This window comes from Phalacrocorax carbo, chromosome 3 (assembly GCF_963921805.1).
Source record: "Phalacrocorax carbo chromosome 3, bPhaCar2.1, whole genome shotgun sequence".
Taxonomy (NCBI): Eukaryota; Metazoa; Chordata; class Aves; order Suliformes; family Phalacrocoracidae; genus Phalacrocorax; species Phalacrocorax carbo.
In genome coordinates, this window is record NC_087515.1 from 18,554,210 (window position 1) to 18,575,796 (window position 21,587).

The 21,587-nt window shown below is 40.4% G+C and overlaps 1 protein-coding gene across 1 annotated transcript in view; it reads left to right on the forward strand.

Annotated features, from left to right (window-relative positions):
* SLC4A1AP (solute carrier family 4 member 1 adaptor protein) overlaps positions 1–14,496 on the forward strand; it is a 16,780-nt gene extending 2,284 nt beyond the window's left edge. The window contains exons 3-14 of the mRNA XM_064446031.1: positions 401–523; positions 1,394–1,454; positions 2,346–2,485; positions 2,620–2,780; positions 3,544–3,613; positions 7,228–7,417; positions 8,251–8,362; positions 8,964–9,204; positions 9,985–10,059; positions 11,153–11,211; positions 12,763–12,835; positions 14,056–14,496. Of these exons, the coding sequence (XP_064302101.1) occupies positions 401–523; positions 1,394–1,454; positions 2,346–2,485; positions 2,620–2,780; positions 3,544–3,613; positions 7,228–7,417; positions 8,251–8,362; positions 8,964–9,204; positions 9,985–10,059; positions 11,153–11,211; positions 12,763–12,835; positions 14,056–14,105 (1,355 nt within the window). The 3' untranslated portion in view covers positions 14,106–14,496. The remainder of the gene's footprint in view (positions 1–400; positions 524–1,393; positions 1,455–2,345; positions 2,486–2,619; positions 2,781–3,543; positions 3,614–7,227; positions 7,418–8,250; positions 8,363–8,963; positions 9,205–9,984; positions 10,060–11,152; positions 11,212–12,762; positions 12,836–14,055) is intronic.
* The last annotated feature ends 7,091 nt before the right edge of the window (positions 14,497–21,587 follow it).

Below are 21,587 nucleotides of genomic sequence, written 5' to 3' on the forward strand. Positions count from 1 at the left end.
AATTGCTTGAGACTTTTATGCAGTATAGCTGTCTTTAAATTTAAATAGGAATTCCACATCTTAAAGCTAGATAAATCGTAATTAATGAGATTTGCAGTACAAAATGAGTTGATTTTTTGAAGGGAAATGTATAAGCACATAGCCCTTGAAAGTGCTGAAACTGCAGTGATGTTCATCTGCGGAGATGTATCTTATAACGGAATAACTAATGGCAAAAAGGAAGCAGGGTTTGGGTCTTTTTTTGTTGGGTGCAGAAATAATATTCAAGTTACAGGAAATTATTTTAGGGTGATGTAGCTGCTACTTCCTTCAAACTAACAAAAGTTAAAATATACTGGTGTTCTCTTTCTAATGTTTCACAGGTGGGGTTGTTTTTTTTATGCACTTTGTTGTCTTCTAGGGGAGGATGCTGAGGAGGATGAGATTGAAGAAAACCCTATTGCTATTGATTTTCAGGATGTACAAGATGCCTTCTATATGAAAGATCCTAGGAAGGCCTTACAGGGCTTTTTTGACAGAGAAGGTACTTTTTTCTTTTTTTATTAAATGTAATTTTTTCTATTTAGCAAAGTGTGATGTGCTCGTGTTTTTCTTTGGGAATTAACGTGTGGGAGCTAAACTTTTCTGTTACATTGTGGGTAAGGTTTTTTTTGTTTGGCCCATTTTTTTGGGCAGGGGGGCTGGCAGTGGTTTGGGGTTTCTGTTGCTTGTTTGGGTTTTTAGGGGTTTGGGTTTTGTTTTTTCTTTATTAAAACTTAGCTCGCCGTTGTATATTTGAGACTTAGTTACTAATTCCTAAACTGGGAGTTCCAGAGAACTCCTCGTATTCCTCTGGAGTGACACACAAAGCACACCCATGCTTTGAAGCTATGCTGAAAAATCCAAATCCATCAAATTCCACACTCTTCTGTTTGGAGATGGCTGTGATTCTGAGATAGAATTGGAAAGTATAAAAAGACAAAAGGCAGTAATGAATTGGTCTAAAATTTGATGGTTGCTAGTGAAAACTTACAGATGACTCACTAGCTAAAGTGAAAAATTAATCTTCAAGATAAACGATATCTGTGAATCCAGATTTCAAACTGTTGTTACTTCAATGTCATTTATTTTAATACATAAAGAGGCAAGATTGTTTTTTCTTTGAACTACGTATTCCTGAACAGGCCACTTAGAGATTTTTTTGATCTGAAAAAGCCTTGATTGTGAAAAACAGCTAAATGAGCATAATATCAACTGAAGATCCCATGGCTTAAAAAAATAGAGGCAAGTTCAGTCCTTTGATCTGTAACAAGGGCATTTTATCTCTTTTAACTGTGACATTCTTCTCTGCTGTAAAGATTATTCCTGCTGATTTCAATTTTGGTTACTACATCAACTTTCTTTTCCTCTCTAGGAGAAGAGTTAGAATATGAATATGATGATCGTGGGCACAATAGCTGGCTATGCAGGATCAAGTATGTATATCTCCATTCACTTTTGTACATAGGAGCTGATTTCATTGAACTCACGAATAAAAGCTGAAGGAATTACTTGTCTTGTCACACTTGGCAAGAAGGCCAGCTGGAACTAGACCTAAGCTCTGATACTGAGAGAGGAGTTCAAGGATCAGTGCTTAGTTCTCTGTCTGCACTCCTTTCTGGTCTGGCAGCATTTGATTTTCCTCAGAGAGTAAAATTGGGAAAGCAGGAGTCTAGGCCCTTTCAGTGCCCCTTGTTTTGAGAAATACATGAAATTGAAATGCGAGAGAAGAAACTAGGAAACAATATCTTTCAATTCCTAATGGGAGAGAGAAAAAAAAAAAATCACTCGTTCTACTGTGTACCCAGTTTCAATTCTTTTACATTATAAAGCGGTTTTTGATGGGTTCCTGCAAGAGGCCACTAATGTCATTCTTTTATAAGACAGGATAAGGTGAGGTGGAAATTAAGTCAACAGGCTAGGTCTTAAATGCATAGGTACGACATTGCAATGACTATACTACTTAAGAAACTTTTACTTTAGCAGGGGAAGTATTTATTACTGGTGTTGCATGGATGCAAGATACTGGCGCTTAAAATGATTCAGGAATTGATATTTAACCTTTTAACTTCTTGTGTTCCCAATGGAATGAATACAGGAAGAATTATTGTTTGGACTAGCAAAACAAAACTTCTATGCTTTATGAAATCCATGCTTGTCTTTTGATTGGTACTGTATGAAAACAAAAAGTGAAAATATTTAGCCCACAAAAAAAGACTAGAGTGAAATGGAAAGAACAATGCCAACGTGATAAATAAAATATCTGAGTAGCATCTGTGAAAAGCTCTTTGTATATGAGCTGTTCTCTGATCCTTCAATCTGAACAGGCTGCCTGTGGATGATGCATCAGGGAAGCAGCTGGTGGCAGAGGTTCTCCATTCAGGAAAGAAGAAGGAAGCAATGATACAGTGCGCACTGGAAGCTTGCAGGCTACTCGATGCTCGGGGAGTACTGAGGCAAGAAGCAGGTGAATAACTAGTCAAATGCTGTGATCTCTCTAAAAGCCCTAAATTAGGTATTTGAGCTTGCTATCTTGAATTTGTTTTATTGCTCAGTGGTATGTGAAACATTGTTTCTTGCCTTCTCCATTATCTTTCCCAGTATCCCGAAAAAGGAAATCAAAGAATTGGGAAGATGAGGATTTTTATGACAGTGATGATGATACCTTCCTTGATCGAACTGGTGCTGTAGAAAAGAAGCGACTGAACAGAATGAAGAAAGCTGGTAAAATAGAAGAAAAACCAGAGACTTATGACTCCCTGGTAAGAAGAATTATTATGACATGCCAGGCTTATTCACTCATGCATGTGTTATTACTAAGAAGGAAAATAAAAAATATTTCCTGATCTTTCTGAGTTAGCTTGAACCCTGATATCATTTCAGACCTTTAGCTCTCAGTTGGCCAAGTTAGAATAAAATAGTGGTTTTTTTGATTTGTGGACAATATCTGTAAATACCTGAAGATATTGCTTACTTCATTCTAGTGGAAGCAAACTACCTTGATTTTGCCTGTATAGTGTTGCTTTCTACTTGGTGGATCGCAGCAGTGGGTGAGTGAAATACTGGAACAGGATACTTTCTTTTAAAAGAGTTTTAAAGCATCAGAAAATAATTGCAAGCTTTCAAGTGCACAGGGCACATCCCAAAGAAAGATCTCATTCTGCATCAAAGAAGCAGCAGCCTGGACTGATGGGCATATGACAACTAAAAGTCCTACACAGGCAATAGGGTGTAGGGGAGCAGGGATAGGGAGGGTTGGAGAATCACAGGGGTGGTATAACATTACTGCTGAAGCATTATACATATTTTTGGGGTTCAGAAAGAAAATTATTTTAACAGCATGTGAAAGGACAGTTCGTTAAGTTGTTTAGGAACAATCTAGCCTATAATTTTTTCAGTTCAGAAACTCCTGGTCAAAGATCAGAAATAGAAAAATGGGGGTAATTTGGTAGGATATTTGAGTAACTCTTTTAAGAGGATTTTAAGACAATAAAAAGATCTTCTAAGCGTGTTGTTCTTTCATAGGTCACAAAGCTAAAGGAAGCTGAAAATGAGCTTTCTGAGATAACAGAGAAGCTGAAGGCTTCAGGGAAAGGTAAGGTATGAAGTTTATTTGATCATAGTACTTTCCATAAAGAACAATAAAGAGATGACGGTATATCTTATGGATTTCTGTCTTAAGTGCTTTTTTTTTTAGTGTCCACTTTTCACAAAGGGGTAGGAAGATTTGCGGGACACTGAGGTAGCTGGAGAGGATACTTAGGCTCTTCATCAAATAATTTATATACTGTGTGTGTATAGTCACATGCTAATGAATGCAGCTTTTTCCAAAGCAAGCATCATCTAAGTTAAGGTAACGAGATGAGTACAAGTTCCTTGAGGGTGAGCACTGTTACTGTGAAACTGACCCAATCTGAGGAACACTTTTTTTCCACTCCCTCCAAAACCATTTTTAAGGCAAGAGCAAACAACTGATGGAAAAGACAGTATCTTCTCTCACTGTAAATGCACCTTAAAAAGGAAGGGTGGGAAGAGAGAAATGTGGAGTCAAAGCTGTTGATGCTTAGCCCATACGTTCAGTGAACTTGCTAGCTTATGATCAGGTTCTAGGATTCTGCCTTTGCGTACGAACGCAGAGCCTTTCCAAAGCGGTGATTGTATCTGGTAGTGCGTTAGATTTAAAAGCACACTATACAAATAGCTGTATTTTGCTTTCTGTTACTGATTATGTCTTGTGGAATAAAAGGAAGACATAAAGGAAATGTGTTTAAGCTGGTTCTTCATACAAAAACCTTTTTAACAGAGTTGGCATTAGTAAAGGTTGCAATGTCAGTTTGTTAGAGGAGTTTCTCTCCAAGAAACCTAGCAGCAATCTGACAGCTGGGCTACCTTTTGTGCATTATATGTGTATCTCTCTTTCTGGTAATTCAGCTCTACACCAAAACTCATTTGTATCAACATTTTTGGTGGTGATGGATTATACCAGATCACTGTTCAGAAAACAGTGCTGTTCCACAGAGCATTCTAACTGATGGGTGGGTTCAGTGTGTTTGAAGGAATTGTTTTCAGCGTGACTGTTCTGATAAGTAGTTAACGATTGACTAGCAAGATAAGCTAATGCTTTATGTTGTCTGAGATGTGTCTTTCCAAGCTCTCATATGTTGTGATGCCTTTGTTTCTGCTGATATTGTTTTTCAACAAGACTGCTAATCATATTGTAGTAGAGGCTGGGAGGAGGAAGAATCAGTTCATTTATAGACTTCTCCTGACACCATATAATTCTGATATATGTTATCATGGTTTGGTAAATTGCAACTGGTTAGACAGCTAGTTTAGAGCCTTGGAAAAATTGCAGTCTCAGCACTTACTGTAATTCAGAGTAATTCAGTATTGGATAGGAATTTCCTAGAACTAGGTCAGGATAAAACATAGCAAATATTGCATCATCAGTTACTTGTGTGCGTGTGTTCTAGATACTTGTGTGTTCTCTTATTTCTTTGGATGATTCAGGGTAATCGCAGATCTTGAGTACAAGTGTAAGCCAGGAAGCATGCATACTGATCGTGGGTGATTCTTACCACTGTCATGAGCTGCCTGGCAAAGCTGCTGCATTACATACAGTTCTAAAACCTTACCACACTTTTGCTTGCTCTAAATGATTATTTGTAGCCTAAGTGCAAGAATGTAGAGAGACCAATGAGTGAATGACAGGCTAAATTGCAACACCTCTTACTAAGCACTTGGAGGAATTAAGTGGTTGTCTAAAAAATCACAGGAGAAGTTCAGAAATGGTTCTCTGGAGTTCTTCAGAACTAATTACTGACGGACTGACTTGGTATCTCTTGTTCACTGATGCAGCTGAATGAAAATCAAATACATAGAGCTCTTCAGCTCTTCTTTGGTTGCCAGTTCAGAAGAAAATTACCAATAAGTTGATGTTGCAGTAAATAGCCCTATAGCTCCCCCCCCCCTCCACTGGAATATCAAGTAGAATAGCTTTAATAGAATCACCTCCTAGCAATGTCAAATTTTACTTCAATAGTGTAGAAAACTGCTGCAACAGATACTAAACGCTAACAGTAACCCTGTAAGCTGAACTACCTGATCTTAGGCACTGCTGGTGGCATCAAGCAGAGAGCCCTATTTGCAAGAAGGGGTGATCTGATTCACTGAAGATCATTCACTGAACTGAAGCGCTTATGCTGTTCTGCAGCTAGAGAAGCGAGCTGTGGAACTATACCTTTAATTGTTGGGAATTATTTAACAATTTGAAATTTGGTGTTTAAATTAGATGATCGTTTTGCTCACCTCCTGCCTGCTAGAGTTTCAGAGTCTTAGTTTCGTTGATGTTTTTTGTCTTGGTTCATATAAAAAGTTATGAGGAAGAAGAAGAGTATTTCTGTCTGAATTTCTTTTATGACATGTTTTGTCGTCATTTATATTTGTGTGGAGGTGGATGCTACAAATCTTTGAAGCCTCTTAATTCTGTATATCTTTGGAGAGTTACTGTTGTGGCTTTCATACATTTTAAATTGTAACCTGTGTTTTGTTCTAGATCAAAAATATCCTTTTCAGTTTAGTCCGCTTGTAAACATGAGACTTAGACTTTTCTCTAAATATTTAAGTCATGTAACACTGCTTGAATATGTACTCTTAACAATAACTTACACTATTTTATTTGTACACATTTAAAATTTCAAATGCTACTTAATTAGCTCAAGCTGAACTGAAAATAACTCATTGATCACATAATTATGCTTGTGCATATATAAATAAATGCTTATAATAAAGCAGATAAATATCAGATTTGGTACTACTTTGCATGTAATATTAAAAGGCAGAAGACTGCCTGTCAAAAGGCTTGTTAAAATTCTAGCAACAACCTTTTTCTTTGTTTGCCTCCAAGTTATTTTTGAACACCATATAAAAACTTGTGAAGCATTGTTCAAGGCCAAGAAATGAGTTTTTCTGGTTTTTTTTTTTTGTTTGGTTGGATGGTTATTTGGAATCCATGTGTTAGAATTCTGTATTTATTTTTCTTAGTCATTAGAGCTTTAGTTTTTCCACCTGAGTTCTGTTGTAATTAGTCACATATACATAGAATTATTAATATTTGAAATCAGGTGGAGTAGCGTCATTACTCTTTTCCAAGTACAGAGCAGTGTTTTCTTGTTAAAAGTCAAGTCAAAGCAAAGGTAAATTTTGTGTGATTGACCTAACATGGCTCAGTCATCCAGGGGTAGGAGGCAGCATCATGTGTTTGATTCATTTCGAGCTTTGCAAATGTTATTACATAAACATGTCAGGAAAGCCAAAATGGGATTCCCCATGCAGTGGTGTGAGATTCTTTGTAGCTCTGTTTATTTTAGTTTGTGACTACAAAAAGAACCCGTAAACCACATTTTTAGGGACAGCAGATCTTGAAGCGAGATGAACAATCTAGAAGAGACACACTTACTCATAAAGAAACATTCAATTCTAAGAGAGGCTTTGTTATGAAAGGGGATTAAAGTTTACTGTCAGGCTTTTGTTAGGAGAAATGCTTTAATCTTTCCAGAGCTAACATACTCCATTATTTCACCATGCAACAGAAACTTGCTGAGAGGGTAGTTGTTGCTATATACCTTATTCCCTAAAGGTAGGACTTGATGAGTACAGCTCTCATCTCCCCACCCGTAACAATATGTATCTTCCCTTTATCTTGCCTAGCTCAGTCCCAGCCAGCAGCTCAAGATTCCTTGGATGAATTCATGACTGAAATAAAATCAGGATCTACCTTAGACAGTGTGGCACGAAAGAAGCTTCACTTGAGATCATTTGAACTGAAGAAAGAGCAACAGAGACTGAAAGGGTTAATAAAGCTTGTCAAGCCTGCAGAACTGCCTGAGCTGAAGCCTCAGTAAGTCTTGGCTAAAGTGTAAAACAATTACTTTCATCTTTGTTGTATCCCTGGGCAGTTGTGCAAGCCCAGTAAATAAACACCTTTCCAAAGGCAAAAGCAAGGGCATCCCAAACTACCTGGCTCATCTCTTTAAAGAGCTGCTGTGACTTTTGGTTGTTTCAGCGTCTATGGCTGAGGCAGATTGCCCACAAGGCGGGAGTATGATAAGCCCACTCTGGGAGGATTGGGGTGGGGGGGATTGGAAGCATGGTGTCAGCTTTTTTAATATTTTTTTTTCCCCCCCAACCTGCATCCAAAAGGAACTAAAGAATTTTACTGGTATTATAGACAACATGAAAACCACTTTCACTCCATGAAATGTACCTGGAAATGAAGTGTAGTGGCTGTTCAACTATTGCCTAGCAGCGCTACTGCAATTCAAGAGGGTGTGTGCTGGGTTCATCATTTGCTAGTGGCGGCTTGATTAGACGATTAGTTAATTAATTTACTTAAACTGAGGTTTGCCCTCCGAGCATGTGGTTGTGTGTGTGTATATATCCACATATGTATGTTATACATACGTGTGTGTATGCAGTTGAATTTGAGGGAGTCTGTGTGGTATAGACTTTTTTTTTTTTTGCTTCCTGTTATGGCAAGTGCCTGAATCCTTCATGTATGTAGGATGGAGGAGTCGTCTCCTGCAGCTTTCTCCTTGGATGTTGCAAATGAGAGGGGAAAAAAGGATTTTTATATATCCACTTCTAATTTGCAGATTATTTTTTTTGTCTTTGTAAATGTAAGACTTGTTTTGATACTTTGTATTGTTTTCCTTTGTATCTGATTTTTATTAGGAGTGGGAGTTACAGTCTGGAAGCAGTGAGCAAGCCTAAAAAGATTACCCTGCCTCTCTTTGGTGCAATGAAAGGGGGGAGCAAATTCAAGCTGAAAACTGGAAGCCTAGGGGTAAGTTAGACTTGTAAGTGCTTCAGGTCAGAGGCTATTTCTCAGACATCTCAGGCTATGGGAACTGTAGGTGGCAACCATGTCTTCCCACACGCATGGAAACAGCATGGAGGCGCAAGCCTGCAGCAATAGAAGGTGCACAGGGCAGCAAGCAGTGGCTGTTGGATGTTGTTTACTGCCAGCAGTTGCCATTCCGTGCACTTGTACAGCCAGTCTCCTGGGGCAGAGCTGCGGTCAAAAGGCAGTGGATCAAGTAGAGGCAGTCTGGGGACATCAGGCTGAACCACTGCTAACCAAAGCTGGTCTTTTACTTTCTTTTGTTTTTCTTGATCTCATAGCTGAGATCACTTCCAAGATTGATTCAGTTTCCAGTGTCCCTGTTATGAAAAGACTGTACTGCTTGTCTACGGACTGGACATATTTTTTCATTTTCCATCTCTATTAATAGCTTTTCCTTAAAACCTAGCTATTCTTCATCCTAAGAGTGTTTCCTTACTAGATGTCTCTATACTAGTAATACGTGTGTTTTCTTCTGTAATGCCTATCTGTGACACCTATCTCCATTTATCTCAGCACTGATGCACAAGTCTTTCTCCCATAGAAGTTGCCTGTTAAGCGTCCAGACATCCCTGAAAGCTTGTTAAAAATGAAAGATGATGGACCAGAGGAGGAGGAAGAGGAAGAAGAGGAAGAAATGGAGGAGGAGCAAGAAGTAGAAGCAACAAACAGCAGAGCATTAAACCTGGAAATGAAAATGTCAGCAGAAGAAGAAACAGGAAAAGAAACTAATGCTCCCAATGGTTCTTCTTGCAATAACAAGAATCTGGAATCCCTTCAGGATGGTAAACCATTGGTTGTGATTTTTCCAGTAATGAAGCTGATACTGTTACTGCTGAATTTTTCAGAGCAATGTGAATCTCCTAAGGTTTGAGTCACGGGCTCTCCAGCAGATTTCTTTTCCATATATTTTTGCCATCAGTCCAGAGTCTGTGTGCCAACAGCTGAGTTTCACATGGTTCCAGCTGAAACTCTGCTTGGCAGTCGGTTTTTTATGCTTTTGGTAAAATAGAAGAAATCTCCTGGACTCAGGAAAGGTCAAAATAATGATAATTCATTAGAAGAGTGTCCATAGGAAAACAACTACAGTGTGTCATTGTCAGGGAGAGTGACTTCAAAAGAAAACAAATGTCTGTCTAAAGCTTCAGATCCATTTGTAAGGAGGAAAAGTATTTTTAAAAGTGGTAATGGAGGGGTATCTGCCTTGTATCTGTGTGGTTCATCTCCAATCCCTCCTTTTCTGTATCAGCTTGATGCATTTGAAAACTCAGTAATTATGTTTCTCAGTAAATGACATGTTTGATGACAGAAACCTAATGCTAACTTTTCATCTTAATGCTGGACAGGTTGCTCTTGAGAAGTATTTTTCAACTGGTCACAAGTTTTTCTTTAATATTGTATTGCAGTGGACTTGGTGGATGAAATAAGTTGCAGGACTTTGAGAGAAGAGTTCTTCCTGAGGCAAATGTAGCTAAGAGTTCCCTTTTGTACTTTGTCTCGGATGCTGGCGCTCAACTCATCAGAGTTACTGCAAAGTGCTCGCTTAGCTCTTTTTTCTTTTACAGGGGTTCATTTTCTGCCTGAGCCAAAGATACTAAGGAATACATCTCAGATAGGACCCTCACAAGAGAAATCCCAAGGTGAGCAGTACAATTTAGACTATGGTACAGTAGCATGTGGGTTTAGAAACTGTCTGAAGGACTTATTGTCTTCTGTCAGTAGAAGGAAACTAAGACTAATCTAGAGACTAAAGACTCTAGAACTGAAATGAAGGATATTGTTTTGCTTGGGAAGTGGTAAGCGTATGGTGAAGGCAGGTCACTTTGACTATGTTTCAGCTCTCCTTTTCATAGTCATTAACTGCTTTGAGATCCTTTGTTTTGAAAAAATAAAATATTTTTTCTTCTCTTCTCATGTTAATTTAGGAGCATAAATGTAGTGCTTCTCCCCTGCCCCCCCCCTTACTCTGTTGCAGTAGCTCTTAACGCTACAGCAGGACAGAACTTTCTTTTGTAAAGTGACAAATACTACATAACATTAGTTAATAATCTGTTAATGACTGAGATGACCCCTCCACATGTTCACAAAAAAAAATATCAGATCCTCAAAATGAAGATTCTTTAGTGTACTGAACACGGAGGAGTTCTGTATGAATTTTCTATTTTGTAATAACTCAGACTGTTAAGAATGTCATCCTGTCCCCATCATCTCAGCCATAGGCTTAAGCCACAAGAGTCTCAATATTTCACAGATTAAGTGGCAGAAAACCAAAGCATACTTGCATCTCTTTCGTAGTCCTCTCACATATGTTACTGTAAAGTTTCGGTTTTGGTTTGTTTGTGGTTTTCTGTTGTTTGGTTTTTTTAAAAAAACTGTTGGTCCTGCACATTTCCTACAGTTTCCTTGTAAATCAGTCACTGCAGTGATTACAGATTGAGAGTATCTTTCAGAAAATAAACATCTGCCATTAACTAAAGTGTGTAACAGAATCCCAAATAGAGGACCTTATTAAACTGCATTCAGGTAGGTGGTTGACAGTGTATTAAACATAAGTTAATAAATCTATGAAAAACAAAAAGCTGTTTAGCAGTCTTAAGTATGAACTTTGTTGTTGTGAGCTGTCTTGGATTGCCTCTTGGATATATCCATTTTTACATTAACTTGCTTTAAGCTTATTTCTGATAGAATTGGTCATTTGTGGTGTGTCACAAAACAAATCTTCTTTATTCCCAGCATATAAGGAACCTGAAGAGACATCTGAGAAAGTTAAGAAAATCAATAGCTCAAGCAAGGTCAGTTTATGACACCATGACCCCTGCAGCTTATGAGTTTCAGTACGCTCTTTTTTTAGTGAAATATTAACAGTTTGAGTATGGTTTGGTGATAGTAGTGCTTTTCTGCTGACAATTTCTTTTTGGTGGCCATCTAATTTTAGCCCTGCACAACTTACATAAAGAAACTTAACTCCCTGCAGCCTGTGTGTGCTAACTGCTGCCTTGTTAGTCTTGGCAAAGGACCCAAGGGTCTGGTAGACACAGCCTTTAGAATTGTCCTTTGTTGCTGGCCTATAAAGCACGTTGTTAAAGAAAGCAAGAGTAAATTTATACTGTTAAAGCCCAAGTTATACTATTTCTATGAATATGGGAGAACAAAGCAGCTTCTCATGCTGAGGCAATCAAGTCAGCACAGAGCTCACTCTAAGGCTGAGCATTCTCCAAATGCCAGATGGCTTAGCTGTATTCTCTCTCCCATCACAAATCACTTTTTCCACATGCTGTCTCTGCCTTTGGGCTCAGATCTTGCATGGAAAATACCAACCAGAAGTCAGCTTCCCCCCCACCCCTCTTTTAATATTTGAGGAATAACTTTGAATCATGTAACACTGGAAAAACAATTCTAAACTGACTGTTCACAAACCATATTTAAAGATTGTTCAACTCTGCAATCTAATGTTTTGGGAAACATTTGTCTTCCAAAAGAACTGTTTTAGAGGTTAATTTGGGGAAGGAGAGTTTTCTGAGGGAATGAAAAATTGCTTCAATTGCATAACCTAAGGCTGTGTCATGATTCTACAAAGTAATGCAAATCAGTGGTGAGTAACTTGGCTACATTTTGGGCTCTTAAGTCTTGCACTCTACAGTTGTATTAATTTTTTTTTATAACTACTTGCAGTTGTTGAAGACAAAAGTTGTTGAGAAAATAATACTGGTGTGGCAAAACTTAAAAATCTAGGGACAAAAAGACATTGCTGTGCCAACATTTGACTTGCAAGTGACCTGTTTTGGTTTGCTTTAAGCACTTCAGTGACGCCAGTGACACCTGACAAAATTGGGTTTCCTTTTCCTTTGAAAAACTAAATTATCTTTATATAACAGCTGAACTTTTATATGCTCTAGTTTGAAAGTCAATTTAAACCCAAAGTTTTCAGTGGGTTTGCATATTGAAATCAGTAAAGCACTTGAAAATCCTACTCTAAAGCTTTTCCCTGCATAAAGAAATTCTGTGTTTGAATGACACTACCAAACATTAGGATGACAAGCTTAGATTGTCTAGAGTGGACAGTTAGCAGTGGTTCTGTTTTGAGGGGGAGATTGGACTGGACGACCTCCAGAGGTCCTATCTAACCAGCATTTCTATTATTCTGTGACTCTACTGGGAAAAAACTGGACCTATTTGAGAGTTTTTTCTATTTCTGCTTTCCTCTGTATTATTGTTTTCATTCCTTACTCTCATAGAAATAACCCTCACCTTTCAGTATTTGCCTCTGAATTAACGAGAGATTTAGTGGCTGTGACACATTGCTGGAGGGGAACAGACCTTAAAAATCTTTTCTCCTTTTGCAGGTCCAGCAACCTTTTTTCTCCTCACAGTACCCAGATGATGACCCAGACTACTGCATTTGGGTCCCTCCTGCAGGTAACAACATTTTCCCTACTGTTTTTAGTCTTATAACTCAAGAATCTACCTAATGAGTAGCCAGGGTGTCCTTGTAACTTCTTGAGAAACAAGAATTCAGGAACACTTTACCCAGAACCTGATGTTTTCTGGCATGTTATGCCCCATATTTGTTGTACGGCCACGCAAGTCTTGCAGTGAAATACAAACTGCATCTGTAGTAGCTTCATCTCACAGGACAGATACACCTCAAGTTTGTTTTTCAGTTTTATGACACCTGAGGGAGCTAACTCCATTCACACATAGTGATATGATGATCTACTTGAAAGACAAGCTCAAACCTTCACTGGAAATAAATGCTCCAGTAATCTTAGTATTCTCAGTTTGCACAGAAGTCTGTAAAATCTGAAAATCTTCTTTGAAGATTTTTGCAAAAGTCATTGGAATACAAACTTTGGGTCATGGATTTTGGAGTGAAGTCTTGGTAACACTTTGGTGAAGGCACTGAATAATCGATGCGTGCATCCAATATACGTTGAAGTTGAACAAATTTTTTACTTTAGTTCCAGAGTGTTTTTAGCTAAGTGAGCTTATTCTTAAACAGTGTAATGAATTTTCAGTTTCTCTAAAATGAAAAATTAATTTTAATGCATTGTGGTTTTTGTAGTAAGTTCAATGCTTAGCTTTCATTTGGTAGATTCATTACAATAATTTTTATAAGGCTGTTGCAGGCTTATAATGTAGATAGGCTTCAGAGGGCATAAGAAAAGTAAGAATAACTTTCACTGAGGAAAACTAATGTGGTGAATCACGCTTCAATGAAAAGACTGCACTTGTCTGACATATGAATCCACTGGAACGAAATATCTGATTCCGTAACTCAGAGGTCTGATCTGGGGATAGCCAAGTGAGCTGTACCCGTAAGAGGGAGCTCCTTTTTCTCTCTGCTTGCTAATAATCAGACTTATCTTCTAAGCTGGAATAATGAGGACACCAGAGGGGGACAAAAAAACCAGAGAAATATATGATGTAAACTTGAGACTATTAGTACGGTTAAGAGGAATTATAAGTATAAACCAAAAGACAATTTAAATTATAATATCCAGTCTGACTTTTTATCCGCTTTCACCAGTCAGCTTGTCTGACTGGTGCTGCCTAGAGACTATTTCATACTTGGATGCACATTTATCTTGGATGAGGGAGGGGAAAAAATAATGCAACTCTTCCTCTTTGTCCATTAGGTCAAAGCGGTGATGGCAAGACTCATCTCAATGAAAAATATGGCTACTAAGCTTCAAGGGCCCGGAGTACATCTGAGGTTTTGAAGGACTGCTCTGCTTTGGACTCTTTCACCACATGTTAAGTGAGGAATAAAAGAGTTGGTTTTTTAGATGCTGTTCCAAATTTAAGGGCATCAACAGCCACTCTGGCTGTTAGCTCTCCCTGCGTGTTCTCTGTCTTCCAGGTACTTTTTTTAAAAAAAGACCACACATTCTTCTGTCTCTTCTTCCACTTTTAGCCTTGCCCTTTTTATTTGGCTTAAATCTGTAGGCTCACCTTTCCTTTTGTAAATAAAAGTGTTTAATAAAAAAACCCAAACAAACAAAAAAACCCTCTGTATACTTACACGCTGGATAAAATTTATTCATGTTGGGTTTCTGCAATTAAAATGAGAAACACTACTGGTTTGCTTCTGTGGTTGCTGTTTGAGAATACTGTCATGCTAAACACAACACAAAACTCGAGGGGTTTTTTTGTTCCACAGAAAAGAAAAAAACTTATATTTTGAAAAGAAAACTGTTTTTACTCCTCCCCTGTGCAGCTGCTGGAATACTTGGTATGGAGCAGACTGGAAATGGTGAGCGTACTCTGGTATAAAGGTGTAGAAACACTGAAGAGGCTGGCACTGCCTGTCTTGAATCAGAGGGTGACAGAACGAATGATGGAAGGATATCCTGGAAAAGCTTATAATGAAGGCTGTTCTTCTCCTGTCACAACTCAAGAGCAAAGCACCATCTTAATGCAATTTTAAGGCATGCCTGCTCTTAATTTATCACAAATATAGTCTTGAAAGTCTATGTAATTAGGCTATGAAATTCTTTGCCATCAAAGGTTGGTAAAGCTACAAGTAAAGCAAGGTTCAAAGAGCGAACAGGCATCTTTTTATAAAGAGGTGGCAGTTAGTGCTGCAAATGTTTATTGGAAGGACCTAATCCTTTTCCCTGCACCCCACAGTAGGTCAGTGCAGGGAGTCCTGTCCCGCTACAGCCATGGCAGCCTCCTCCGTGCGCAAGGCCAGGCCCAACCTCTTTTCATACTGCTCTCTGATTGGCTGCTTGCTGTTTTATTTCTGAGACTGTCCAATGCCAATCAGGTGTTCTGAGATCAACCATCTCATTTGGACCAGGAAGTGTTCAAATATAACAATATAGGCTTTTCTGTCTATGTATTAATATATATCTGAAGGAAGATACAAATATTTATAAATATTTGTGTTAGTTATTTGTGGATTCACTTCCTATATGCATTTATATATGTGCCTATTAAGTGTACATATGTTTTATATATTTTTGAAATCTATAATTTAAATATGCATCTGAGAAAGTGCAGGTACATATTGATTAAACACTCTAATAAGAGGTAATGAAATCAATAATAGGAGTTTAAATGTGAATGGAAGTAATTAAACAAAGGCAAAGGACAGATTCATGCCCCCATTTTCCAAGGCAGTGGGTCAAGCTCTTTTTGGGGTGTGAGGGGAGTTAAAGAGGGTGGGGGGCTGCAAGCAAGCTGTGGACCAGGGTTATGGACCCCTGCAAGGAGGCCACCACAGGGCTGCCTGTCCCTGCCCAGCCTGGGCTCTCACAGAAAAATTGACCTTTTCTGTTTGCTGTACTTGGAGTCAAACCTTTAACTTCCAAGCAGTGCTTTCCTCCAAACTGCAAGTAGAGGTAGGATTTGGGACCCAAAGACCCAACTCGGTAACATGGTCATCAGTCATCAGCTCACCTAAATAGTCACCAACTGGGGGGATCCCTTCCCCTGGATGGCTCACAGTTGTCCCAGAGCCTGTGTTGTGGTAAAGGCAAGGGTCACGCAGGGCATCTGAGGGATTGTAAAGCTCTAGGCACAAGCATTATGTGACAAGAAAAGCAGTAGAAATGCTAGTGTGATACTCCAGGGTGACACATCCTTTGGCATGCTTCCACCAGACAGTGGCTGCATCCTCACGGATAATTCACAGGAGGGTGCATCAGAAGCTGGGGATGAGGGACAACCATACAACTCTGTTTCTCGCAGTGGTAGTGTTGGAGCAACGGAGCTCACTCCAGTTTTACACCAGAGAGAATGTAAAACAGTTTGGCACCTTTGCATTTTGTAGGGTTTTACTTAACATGCTCAAGCTGCATCTTCTTTCTGCCTGCAATTTTCAACATATTTAGCTTTTTGTTGTTGTTGTTAGCATCTGTGTGCCAGGCTGGGCAGCCTCAAGCTTCCTGCTTCTGGCAGAGGTGTATCTTTACATAATCCAAGGAAAGGCTGTTGGCCCTCCATTCAGAATGCCAGATCTCATAGGTTTCACAGACGCTGTAGCTCTTCTCCAGAGCCTCGTTCAGTTCCAGGGTGCACCAGGCATCTGCAAGGGACTTCTGTTCACTGCTGTGGGTGCAGAGGGCCCAGCAGACAAAGTGCAGCACAAGGGAAACAATAGTTTGCGATTTATGCTCCTAAGCAGCACAGGGGAAAAAAGCCTACAAAGTGGGTACAGTACACCTTTACTTTGACCATCCTAAAGTAGGTGGTCAGTGTGTTGAAAATCTTAAAAAAAAAAAAAAAAACTTCTGGGTTCCCAAGAGGGTATCTTTTAGTTTTGCTATGAAAGGATAGAGGCTAGCAAAATCGCAGCGATGTATCTTTTCCTTGGGGGCTGCTGTGTAGTGGAGACAAATGGTATTTGTCCTGCTGCCAAAAAGCACATCTCTGGGGATCAGGGACTGGGCGGTTTAGTCCTGGCTAAGACCATGAGCTCCCCACCTGTTTCTTTTCATAGCAGCTCACTTGTGTTGCCATACAGATCTGATGGGAAAACCTGCTCTCTTTAGACAGTCCATCTTTTGTTGCATTGTGTAATATAAATACCCAAAGGTGGTCCCCACTGGATGGTTCCAGTCATTTTCATGGTAGCATTCAATACAAACATGGAAGAAGCACCCATTATATTCTAAAGTTGTTGTCATCCCATCAATGATCACTTAGCCATCCCAGAAGTAAGCTCCCACTTGATACTCATGGCTGTGTAACACATGGCAGGTTTGAGTATTTCCTTTTTGGCCAGGTATATATGTCATTGGTCAAATATCTCTTTTTCCTGCAATGACAGCCATAAATCAGGATGTAGACATGCAAGCAGAGGCCACCGTAGTATACAGAAAGGGATCTACACAGCAATAATCCTTCACCTTTTCATCACTCTCTTTCTCACCCTCTGTGTGATAGGCCATCACCATCTTCTTATCTCTGTATGATCTGCAGGCCTCCCTCAAAATTTTTACATCTTGCTGGCCATAGTAACTCAGTTCTTATTGCAAGTCAAAGATCTCCTCATGGTCTGTGTACTTGTCAAAAATTGCTTTTTTTTCCTTAAGCACCATCTGTGCACTCTGTCATAATCCCGTTGTGAAGAAGGCCTACATAATTCTGATTTTCAGCAGGACTGAAAAAATAGAGGAAATAAGTTTTGCAGCCCTTGATACCCAGCACCTATGGAAGACTGCTTAGTTTATGTGTAAAAATTTTAAAAAGTCTATGAAAATGAAAACTCTAGTTGCACATCAGTTTAGCACCCTGGGTGATTAATTGCACACCCATTTTTTCTTTCAGAAGCTGGCTGACAACTGAGCAGCCGTCATAGCCTTTGGCGTTAGAGAAGTGTCGTCTTGAAAGCTTGTGTCATTAAACAGCTGACTGAAGTCCACATCCCCTTGAGCTCCCATTCTCTTTCAGTTTTCCTTTCCACTCCATCTTCTTCCCATGGCGCATCTGGTGCTAACTCCATGGCAAAAATCTAATTTGGGTTATGTGCCTGGTTTCCTGCAGGCATCCTATCTTGTAGAGAAGAGAGCCCTGCCCCACATCTGGAGTTTTGATCACAGGCACAGAGCACTGCTGCTGGCTTATGTTACAGGTCTGTTTGTGGCACAGATTGCATTTCCAGCCTCTAAGTTTGAGATGCTTTTCCACACAGATCTTTCACTTTGTCATGTAAAATCACAGCCAAATAATCTGGGTTCCCCAGACCCATGCCGCAGCCTGCAGCTGGGGCACCTTCTCCTGATGCCAGTTTTATGTGCACACTCATGCAGCAAGCAGAGGCAACAATATTTGCAGCTATGGGTGTGACTATAGTATGTATGGCAAAGGTCACAAAGGTTTCTTGTCCCAAACAGCTTTACTGACCTCCATAACACCAAAATTATGTCCATTGTGTCAGAGGAGGAAAGGGGTCTTGGAGTATCTAGGACTGTTGCTTGGCTTAAGAATCCCTCAGCGTTCTTTTCCGCTCAGATAGGAGGACGATGAGTATATTAACATGCAGCAGGTCCTCTGAGGGGATTCCGCTCAGCAAGACCTTCCTGTGCACAGATCACTATGGTTTTTCATGGAGCACTTTTGCTCTGCTCAACAGTTCTGTATCAGTCAGACCCATTGCTGCTGTGAGACCTTCAGCAAAATAGAAAGCCACCATTACTGGTGGGTTTTAGCTCAATCACACAGCACCACTTTTTGTCTGTAATGTTAGACTGGAGATAGGCTGCAGGGTCCTGCGTACCCCACTCTCAGCAGGTCTTACTGTAAGAGTAGCCAAGTGGAAAGTCTGATCACATCTCAGTTTCTGACTTTGTACAAGTGTACTGACCCTGTCTGAACATTTTTTCTGAATCCGTAGTGCTTAAATTAACAGTGGAAGACTCTAGTTGACTCTGTGCATGCAGACATCTTCAAGACAGAGCTGAGCCAAATCACCAGGATCGAACATGTGGCATAAATCATCAGAAACTTGCTCTATACCCCAAACAAGTGCTTTGTGAGCTTCATGCAACAATACCTCATCCAAATTAACAAACCTGTACTTTTCTGCGTACTGCCTAGCCCTGAACCTCTGGAATGGCCGTTCCCACTGCTGTGTGTGCTCTGTGGAAGCCATGGCTTTGGCTGACATCCTCCACCACCTTACATTTGAGCGTGGCAGTAAAGACAGACTTTCAGATGCACACCCTGGGGACTTGGGAGGGCAGCTGCTTCCACCATAAGTGGTCTAACAGGACAATCTTGACTGCATGCTGGGTTTTCTGCCTCTTCACAGAATCACAGAATCCCAGGTTGGAAGGGACCTCAGGTATCATCTAGTCCAACCCTTCTAGGAAGAGCCCAGGCTAGACAAGATGGCCCAGCTCCCTGTCCAGCCGAATCTTAAAAGTGTCCTACGTGGCTGAGTCAACCACTTCCCTGGGGAGACTATTCCAGTGGTTGACTGTCCTCACTGTGAAAAATATTCCTCTCATGTCCAATCGGAATCTCCCCAAGAGCAACTTGTGTCCATTCCCCCTTGTCCTCTCTGTGTGACTCGTAAAAAGGGAGTCTCCGTTTTCTTTGTAGCTACCCCTTAAGTACTGGTACACGGTGATGAGATCCCCTCTGAGCCTCCTTTTCTCAAGGCTGAACAAACCCAGCTCTCCCAGCCTACCCTCGTACGACAGGCTTCCCAGTCCTTTGATCATCTTGGTGGCCCTTCCCTGGACCCCTTCCAGCCTGTCCACATCTCTTTTGTAGAGCGGGACCAGAACTGTACCCAGTACTCCAGGTGTGGCCTGACAAGCGCTGTGTAGAGTAGGATAATGACTTCTTTCTCTCTGCTGGTGATGCCCTTTTTGATACAACCCAGCATCCTGTTGGCCTTCTTGGCCGCAGCAGCACACTGTTCGCTCATGTTGAGCTTCCTGTCCACCAGGACCCCCAGGTCCCTTTCCACAGACCTGCTCTCCAGCCAGGTGGATCCCAGTCTGTGCTGCACTCCCGCATTATGTTTTCCCAGGTGCAGGACCTTACACTTGTCCTTGTTGAACTTCATAAAGTTCTTGTTGGCCCACTCTTCCAGCCTATCCAGATCTCCCTGCAGAGCAGCTCTCCCTTCTGGAGTGTCTACTTCCCCACTCAATTTGGTATTGTCAGCAAACTTCATCAGGCTACACTTGATGCCGTTACCCAGATCACTTATAAAGATGTTGAATAACATTGTGCCCAATATCAATCCCTGGGGGACTCCACTAGTGACAGGTTGCCACTTGGAAAAAGAGCTATTTACCACCACCCTTTGGGTGCGGCCTGTCAGCCAGTTCCCCACCCACTCCACAGACCACTTGTCTAGGCCATTCTTTGTATTTGCTGCATTGACCAATGGATAAGAAAACATACAGCAAAGGCTGCATCTCAGGCATAGCTGTAAGGTCCCTCACCACCGTGGGCAAATGGAGCCCATCCCACCACCTGCCATTCTGCACATGACACCTCCACATTGGCCAGCCCTTCCAGTTTGCAAGGTCATTTTTTTTCCAGATGCTCCTGGCCTTGGTGATTTTGGCTCAGCACTGTTGTATTTTCTCTCCACTTCCCTCAAAGCCACAGATTAGCGCAAACAACCTCCAGATGGAGCTCAAGATGCACAGACCTCACCATACCTTAGGTCTCTGACCGCAAGGAGGCAATCCCAGCTGTATCTATGGGTATGGTCCCCTAAAGAATGCTTCCTCTTGCTTACCTAAGGAAAACTGAAGCTACATCCATGCATGTAACATGCCACTTTCTGGAATGGAAAGGAGCATTCATATGGTCTTTCAAAGCATTGAAAGGAGCATAACACCTATTTGGTTACCTACTTGTTGAACTGGGTTTACAACACTGTAAAAAGCTACAGGACGCAAAGAGATGTCATTAACAAGTAGACCATCCTGCAGCCAGCTCACAGGCCTTGCTCCGGCATTCAAGAAGTGATTGTTTAAAGCTGCTGTTTCCTGCGCAGAGCACACGATTAGTTGGTATTTTCTTTGCAACATGTGTTTACCTCATTATCATACTTACTTTCCACGGCTACAAAACTTCCAGTTCTGTATTCACCTAATAAATACTCTTAAATTTATGGGGCATCAACGCCCTAAGGCCCATGAGCACCTAATATTTGGGCAGCTGGCTGCAAGATATTTTGGGTTGCAGTTCTATGCGTAAAGCAATATATATTTTGGTACCTGTGTGGCAACACATTCTGCTGTTCTGGGTCACAGAATTATACATACACACTCAGCATAGCTGTAGACATGATATGGGGGGGTCTAAAGTTTATTTTTTACATTTTGAAAATTAAGTGCTGTCTTAAGAACTCTCAGTTTCATTTTCAAAGTGAATGTGAGGTAAGATGTGAAAAATGTTCTTTAAGTTAAAGGAAAGGTCTACATATCAGCCTGATTTGCTTAATTATGCTTTTAAATTGTGTAAGTGTTTTGTTGAGTGTGCAGCTGTGTGGATGTATATGCAGGTGTATGCACACTTTCAACCATGAATATATTGCTTTGTTTCTCTGCTTTGACCTGCTAAACCACTTGAAACTCTAGTTTATGCTTTTGCTGGACGCAGTCTGCTGAAACTGCAGTTTTAGGGCATTTTGAGTGACTTGCCTGTTTATGCTAAGTACCTGTTTCAAATCCAGTTTCTTGTAACACCT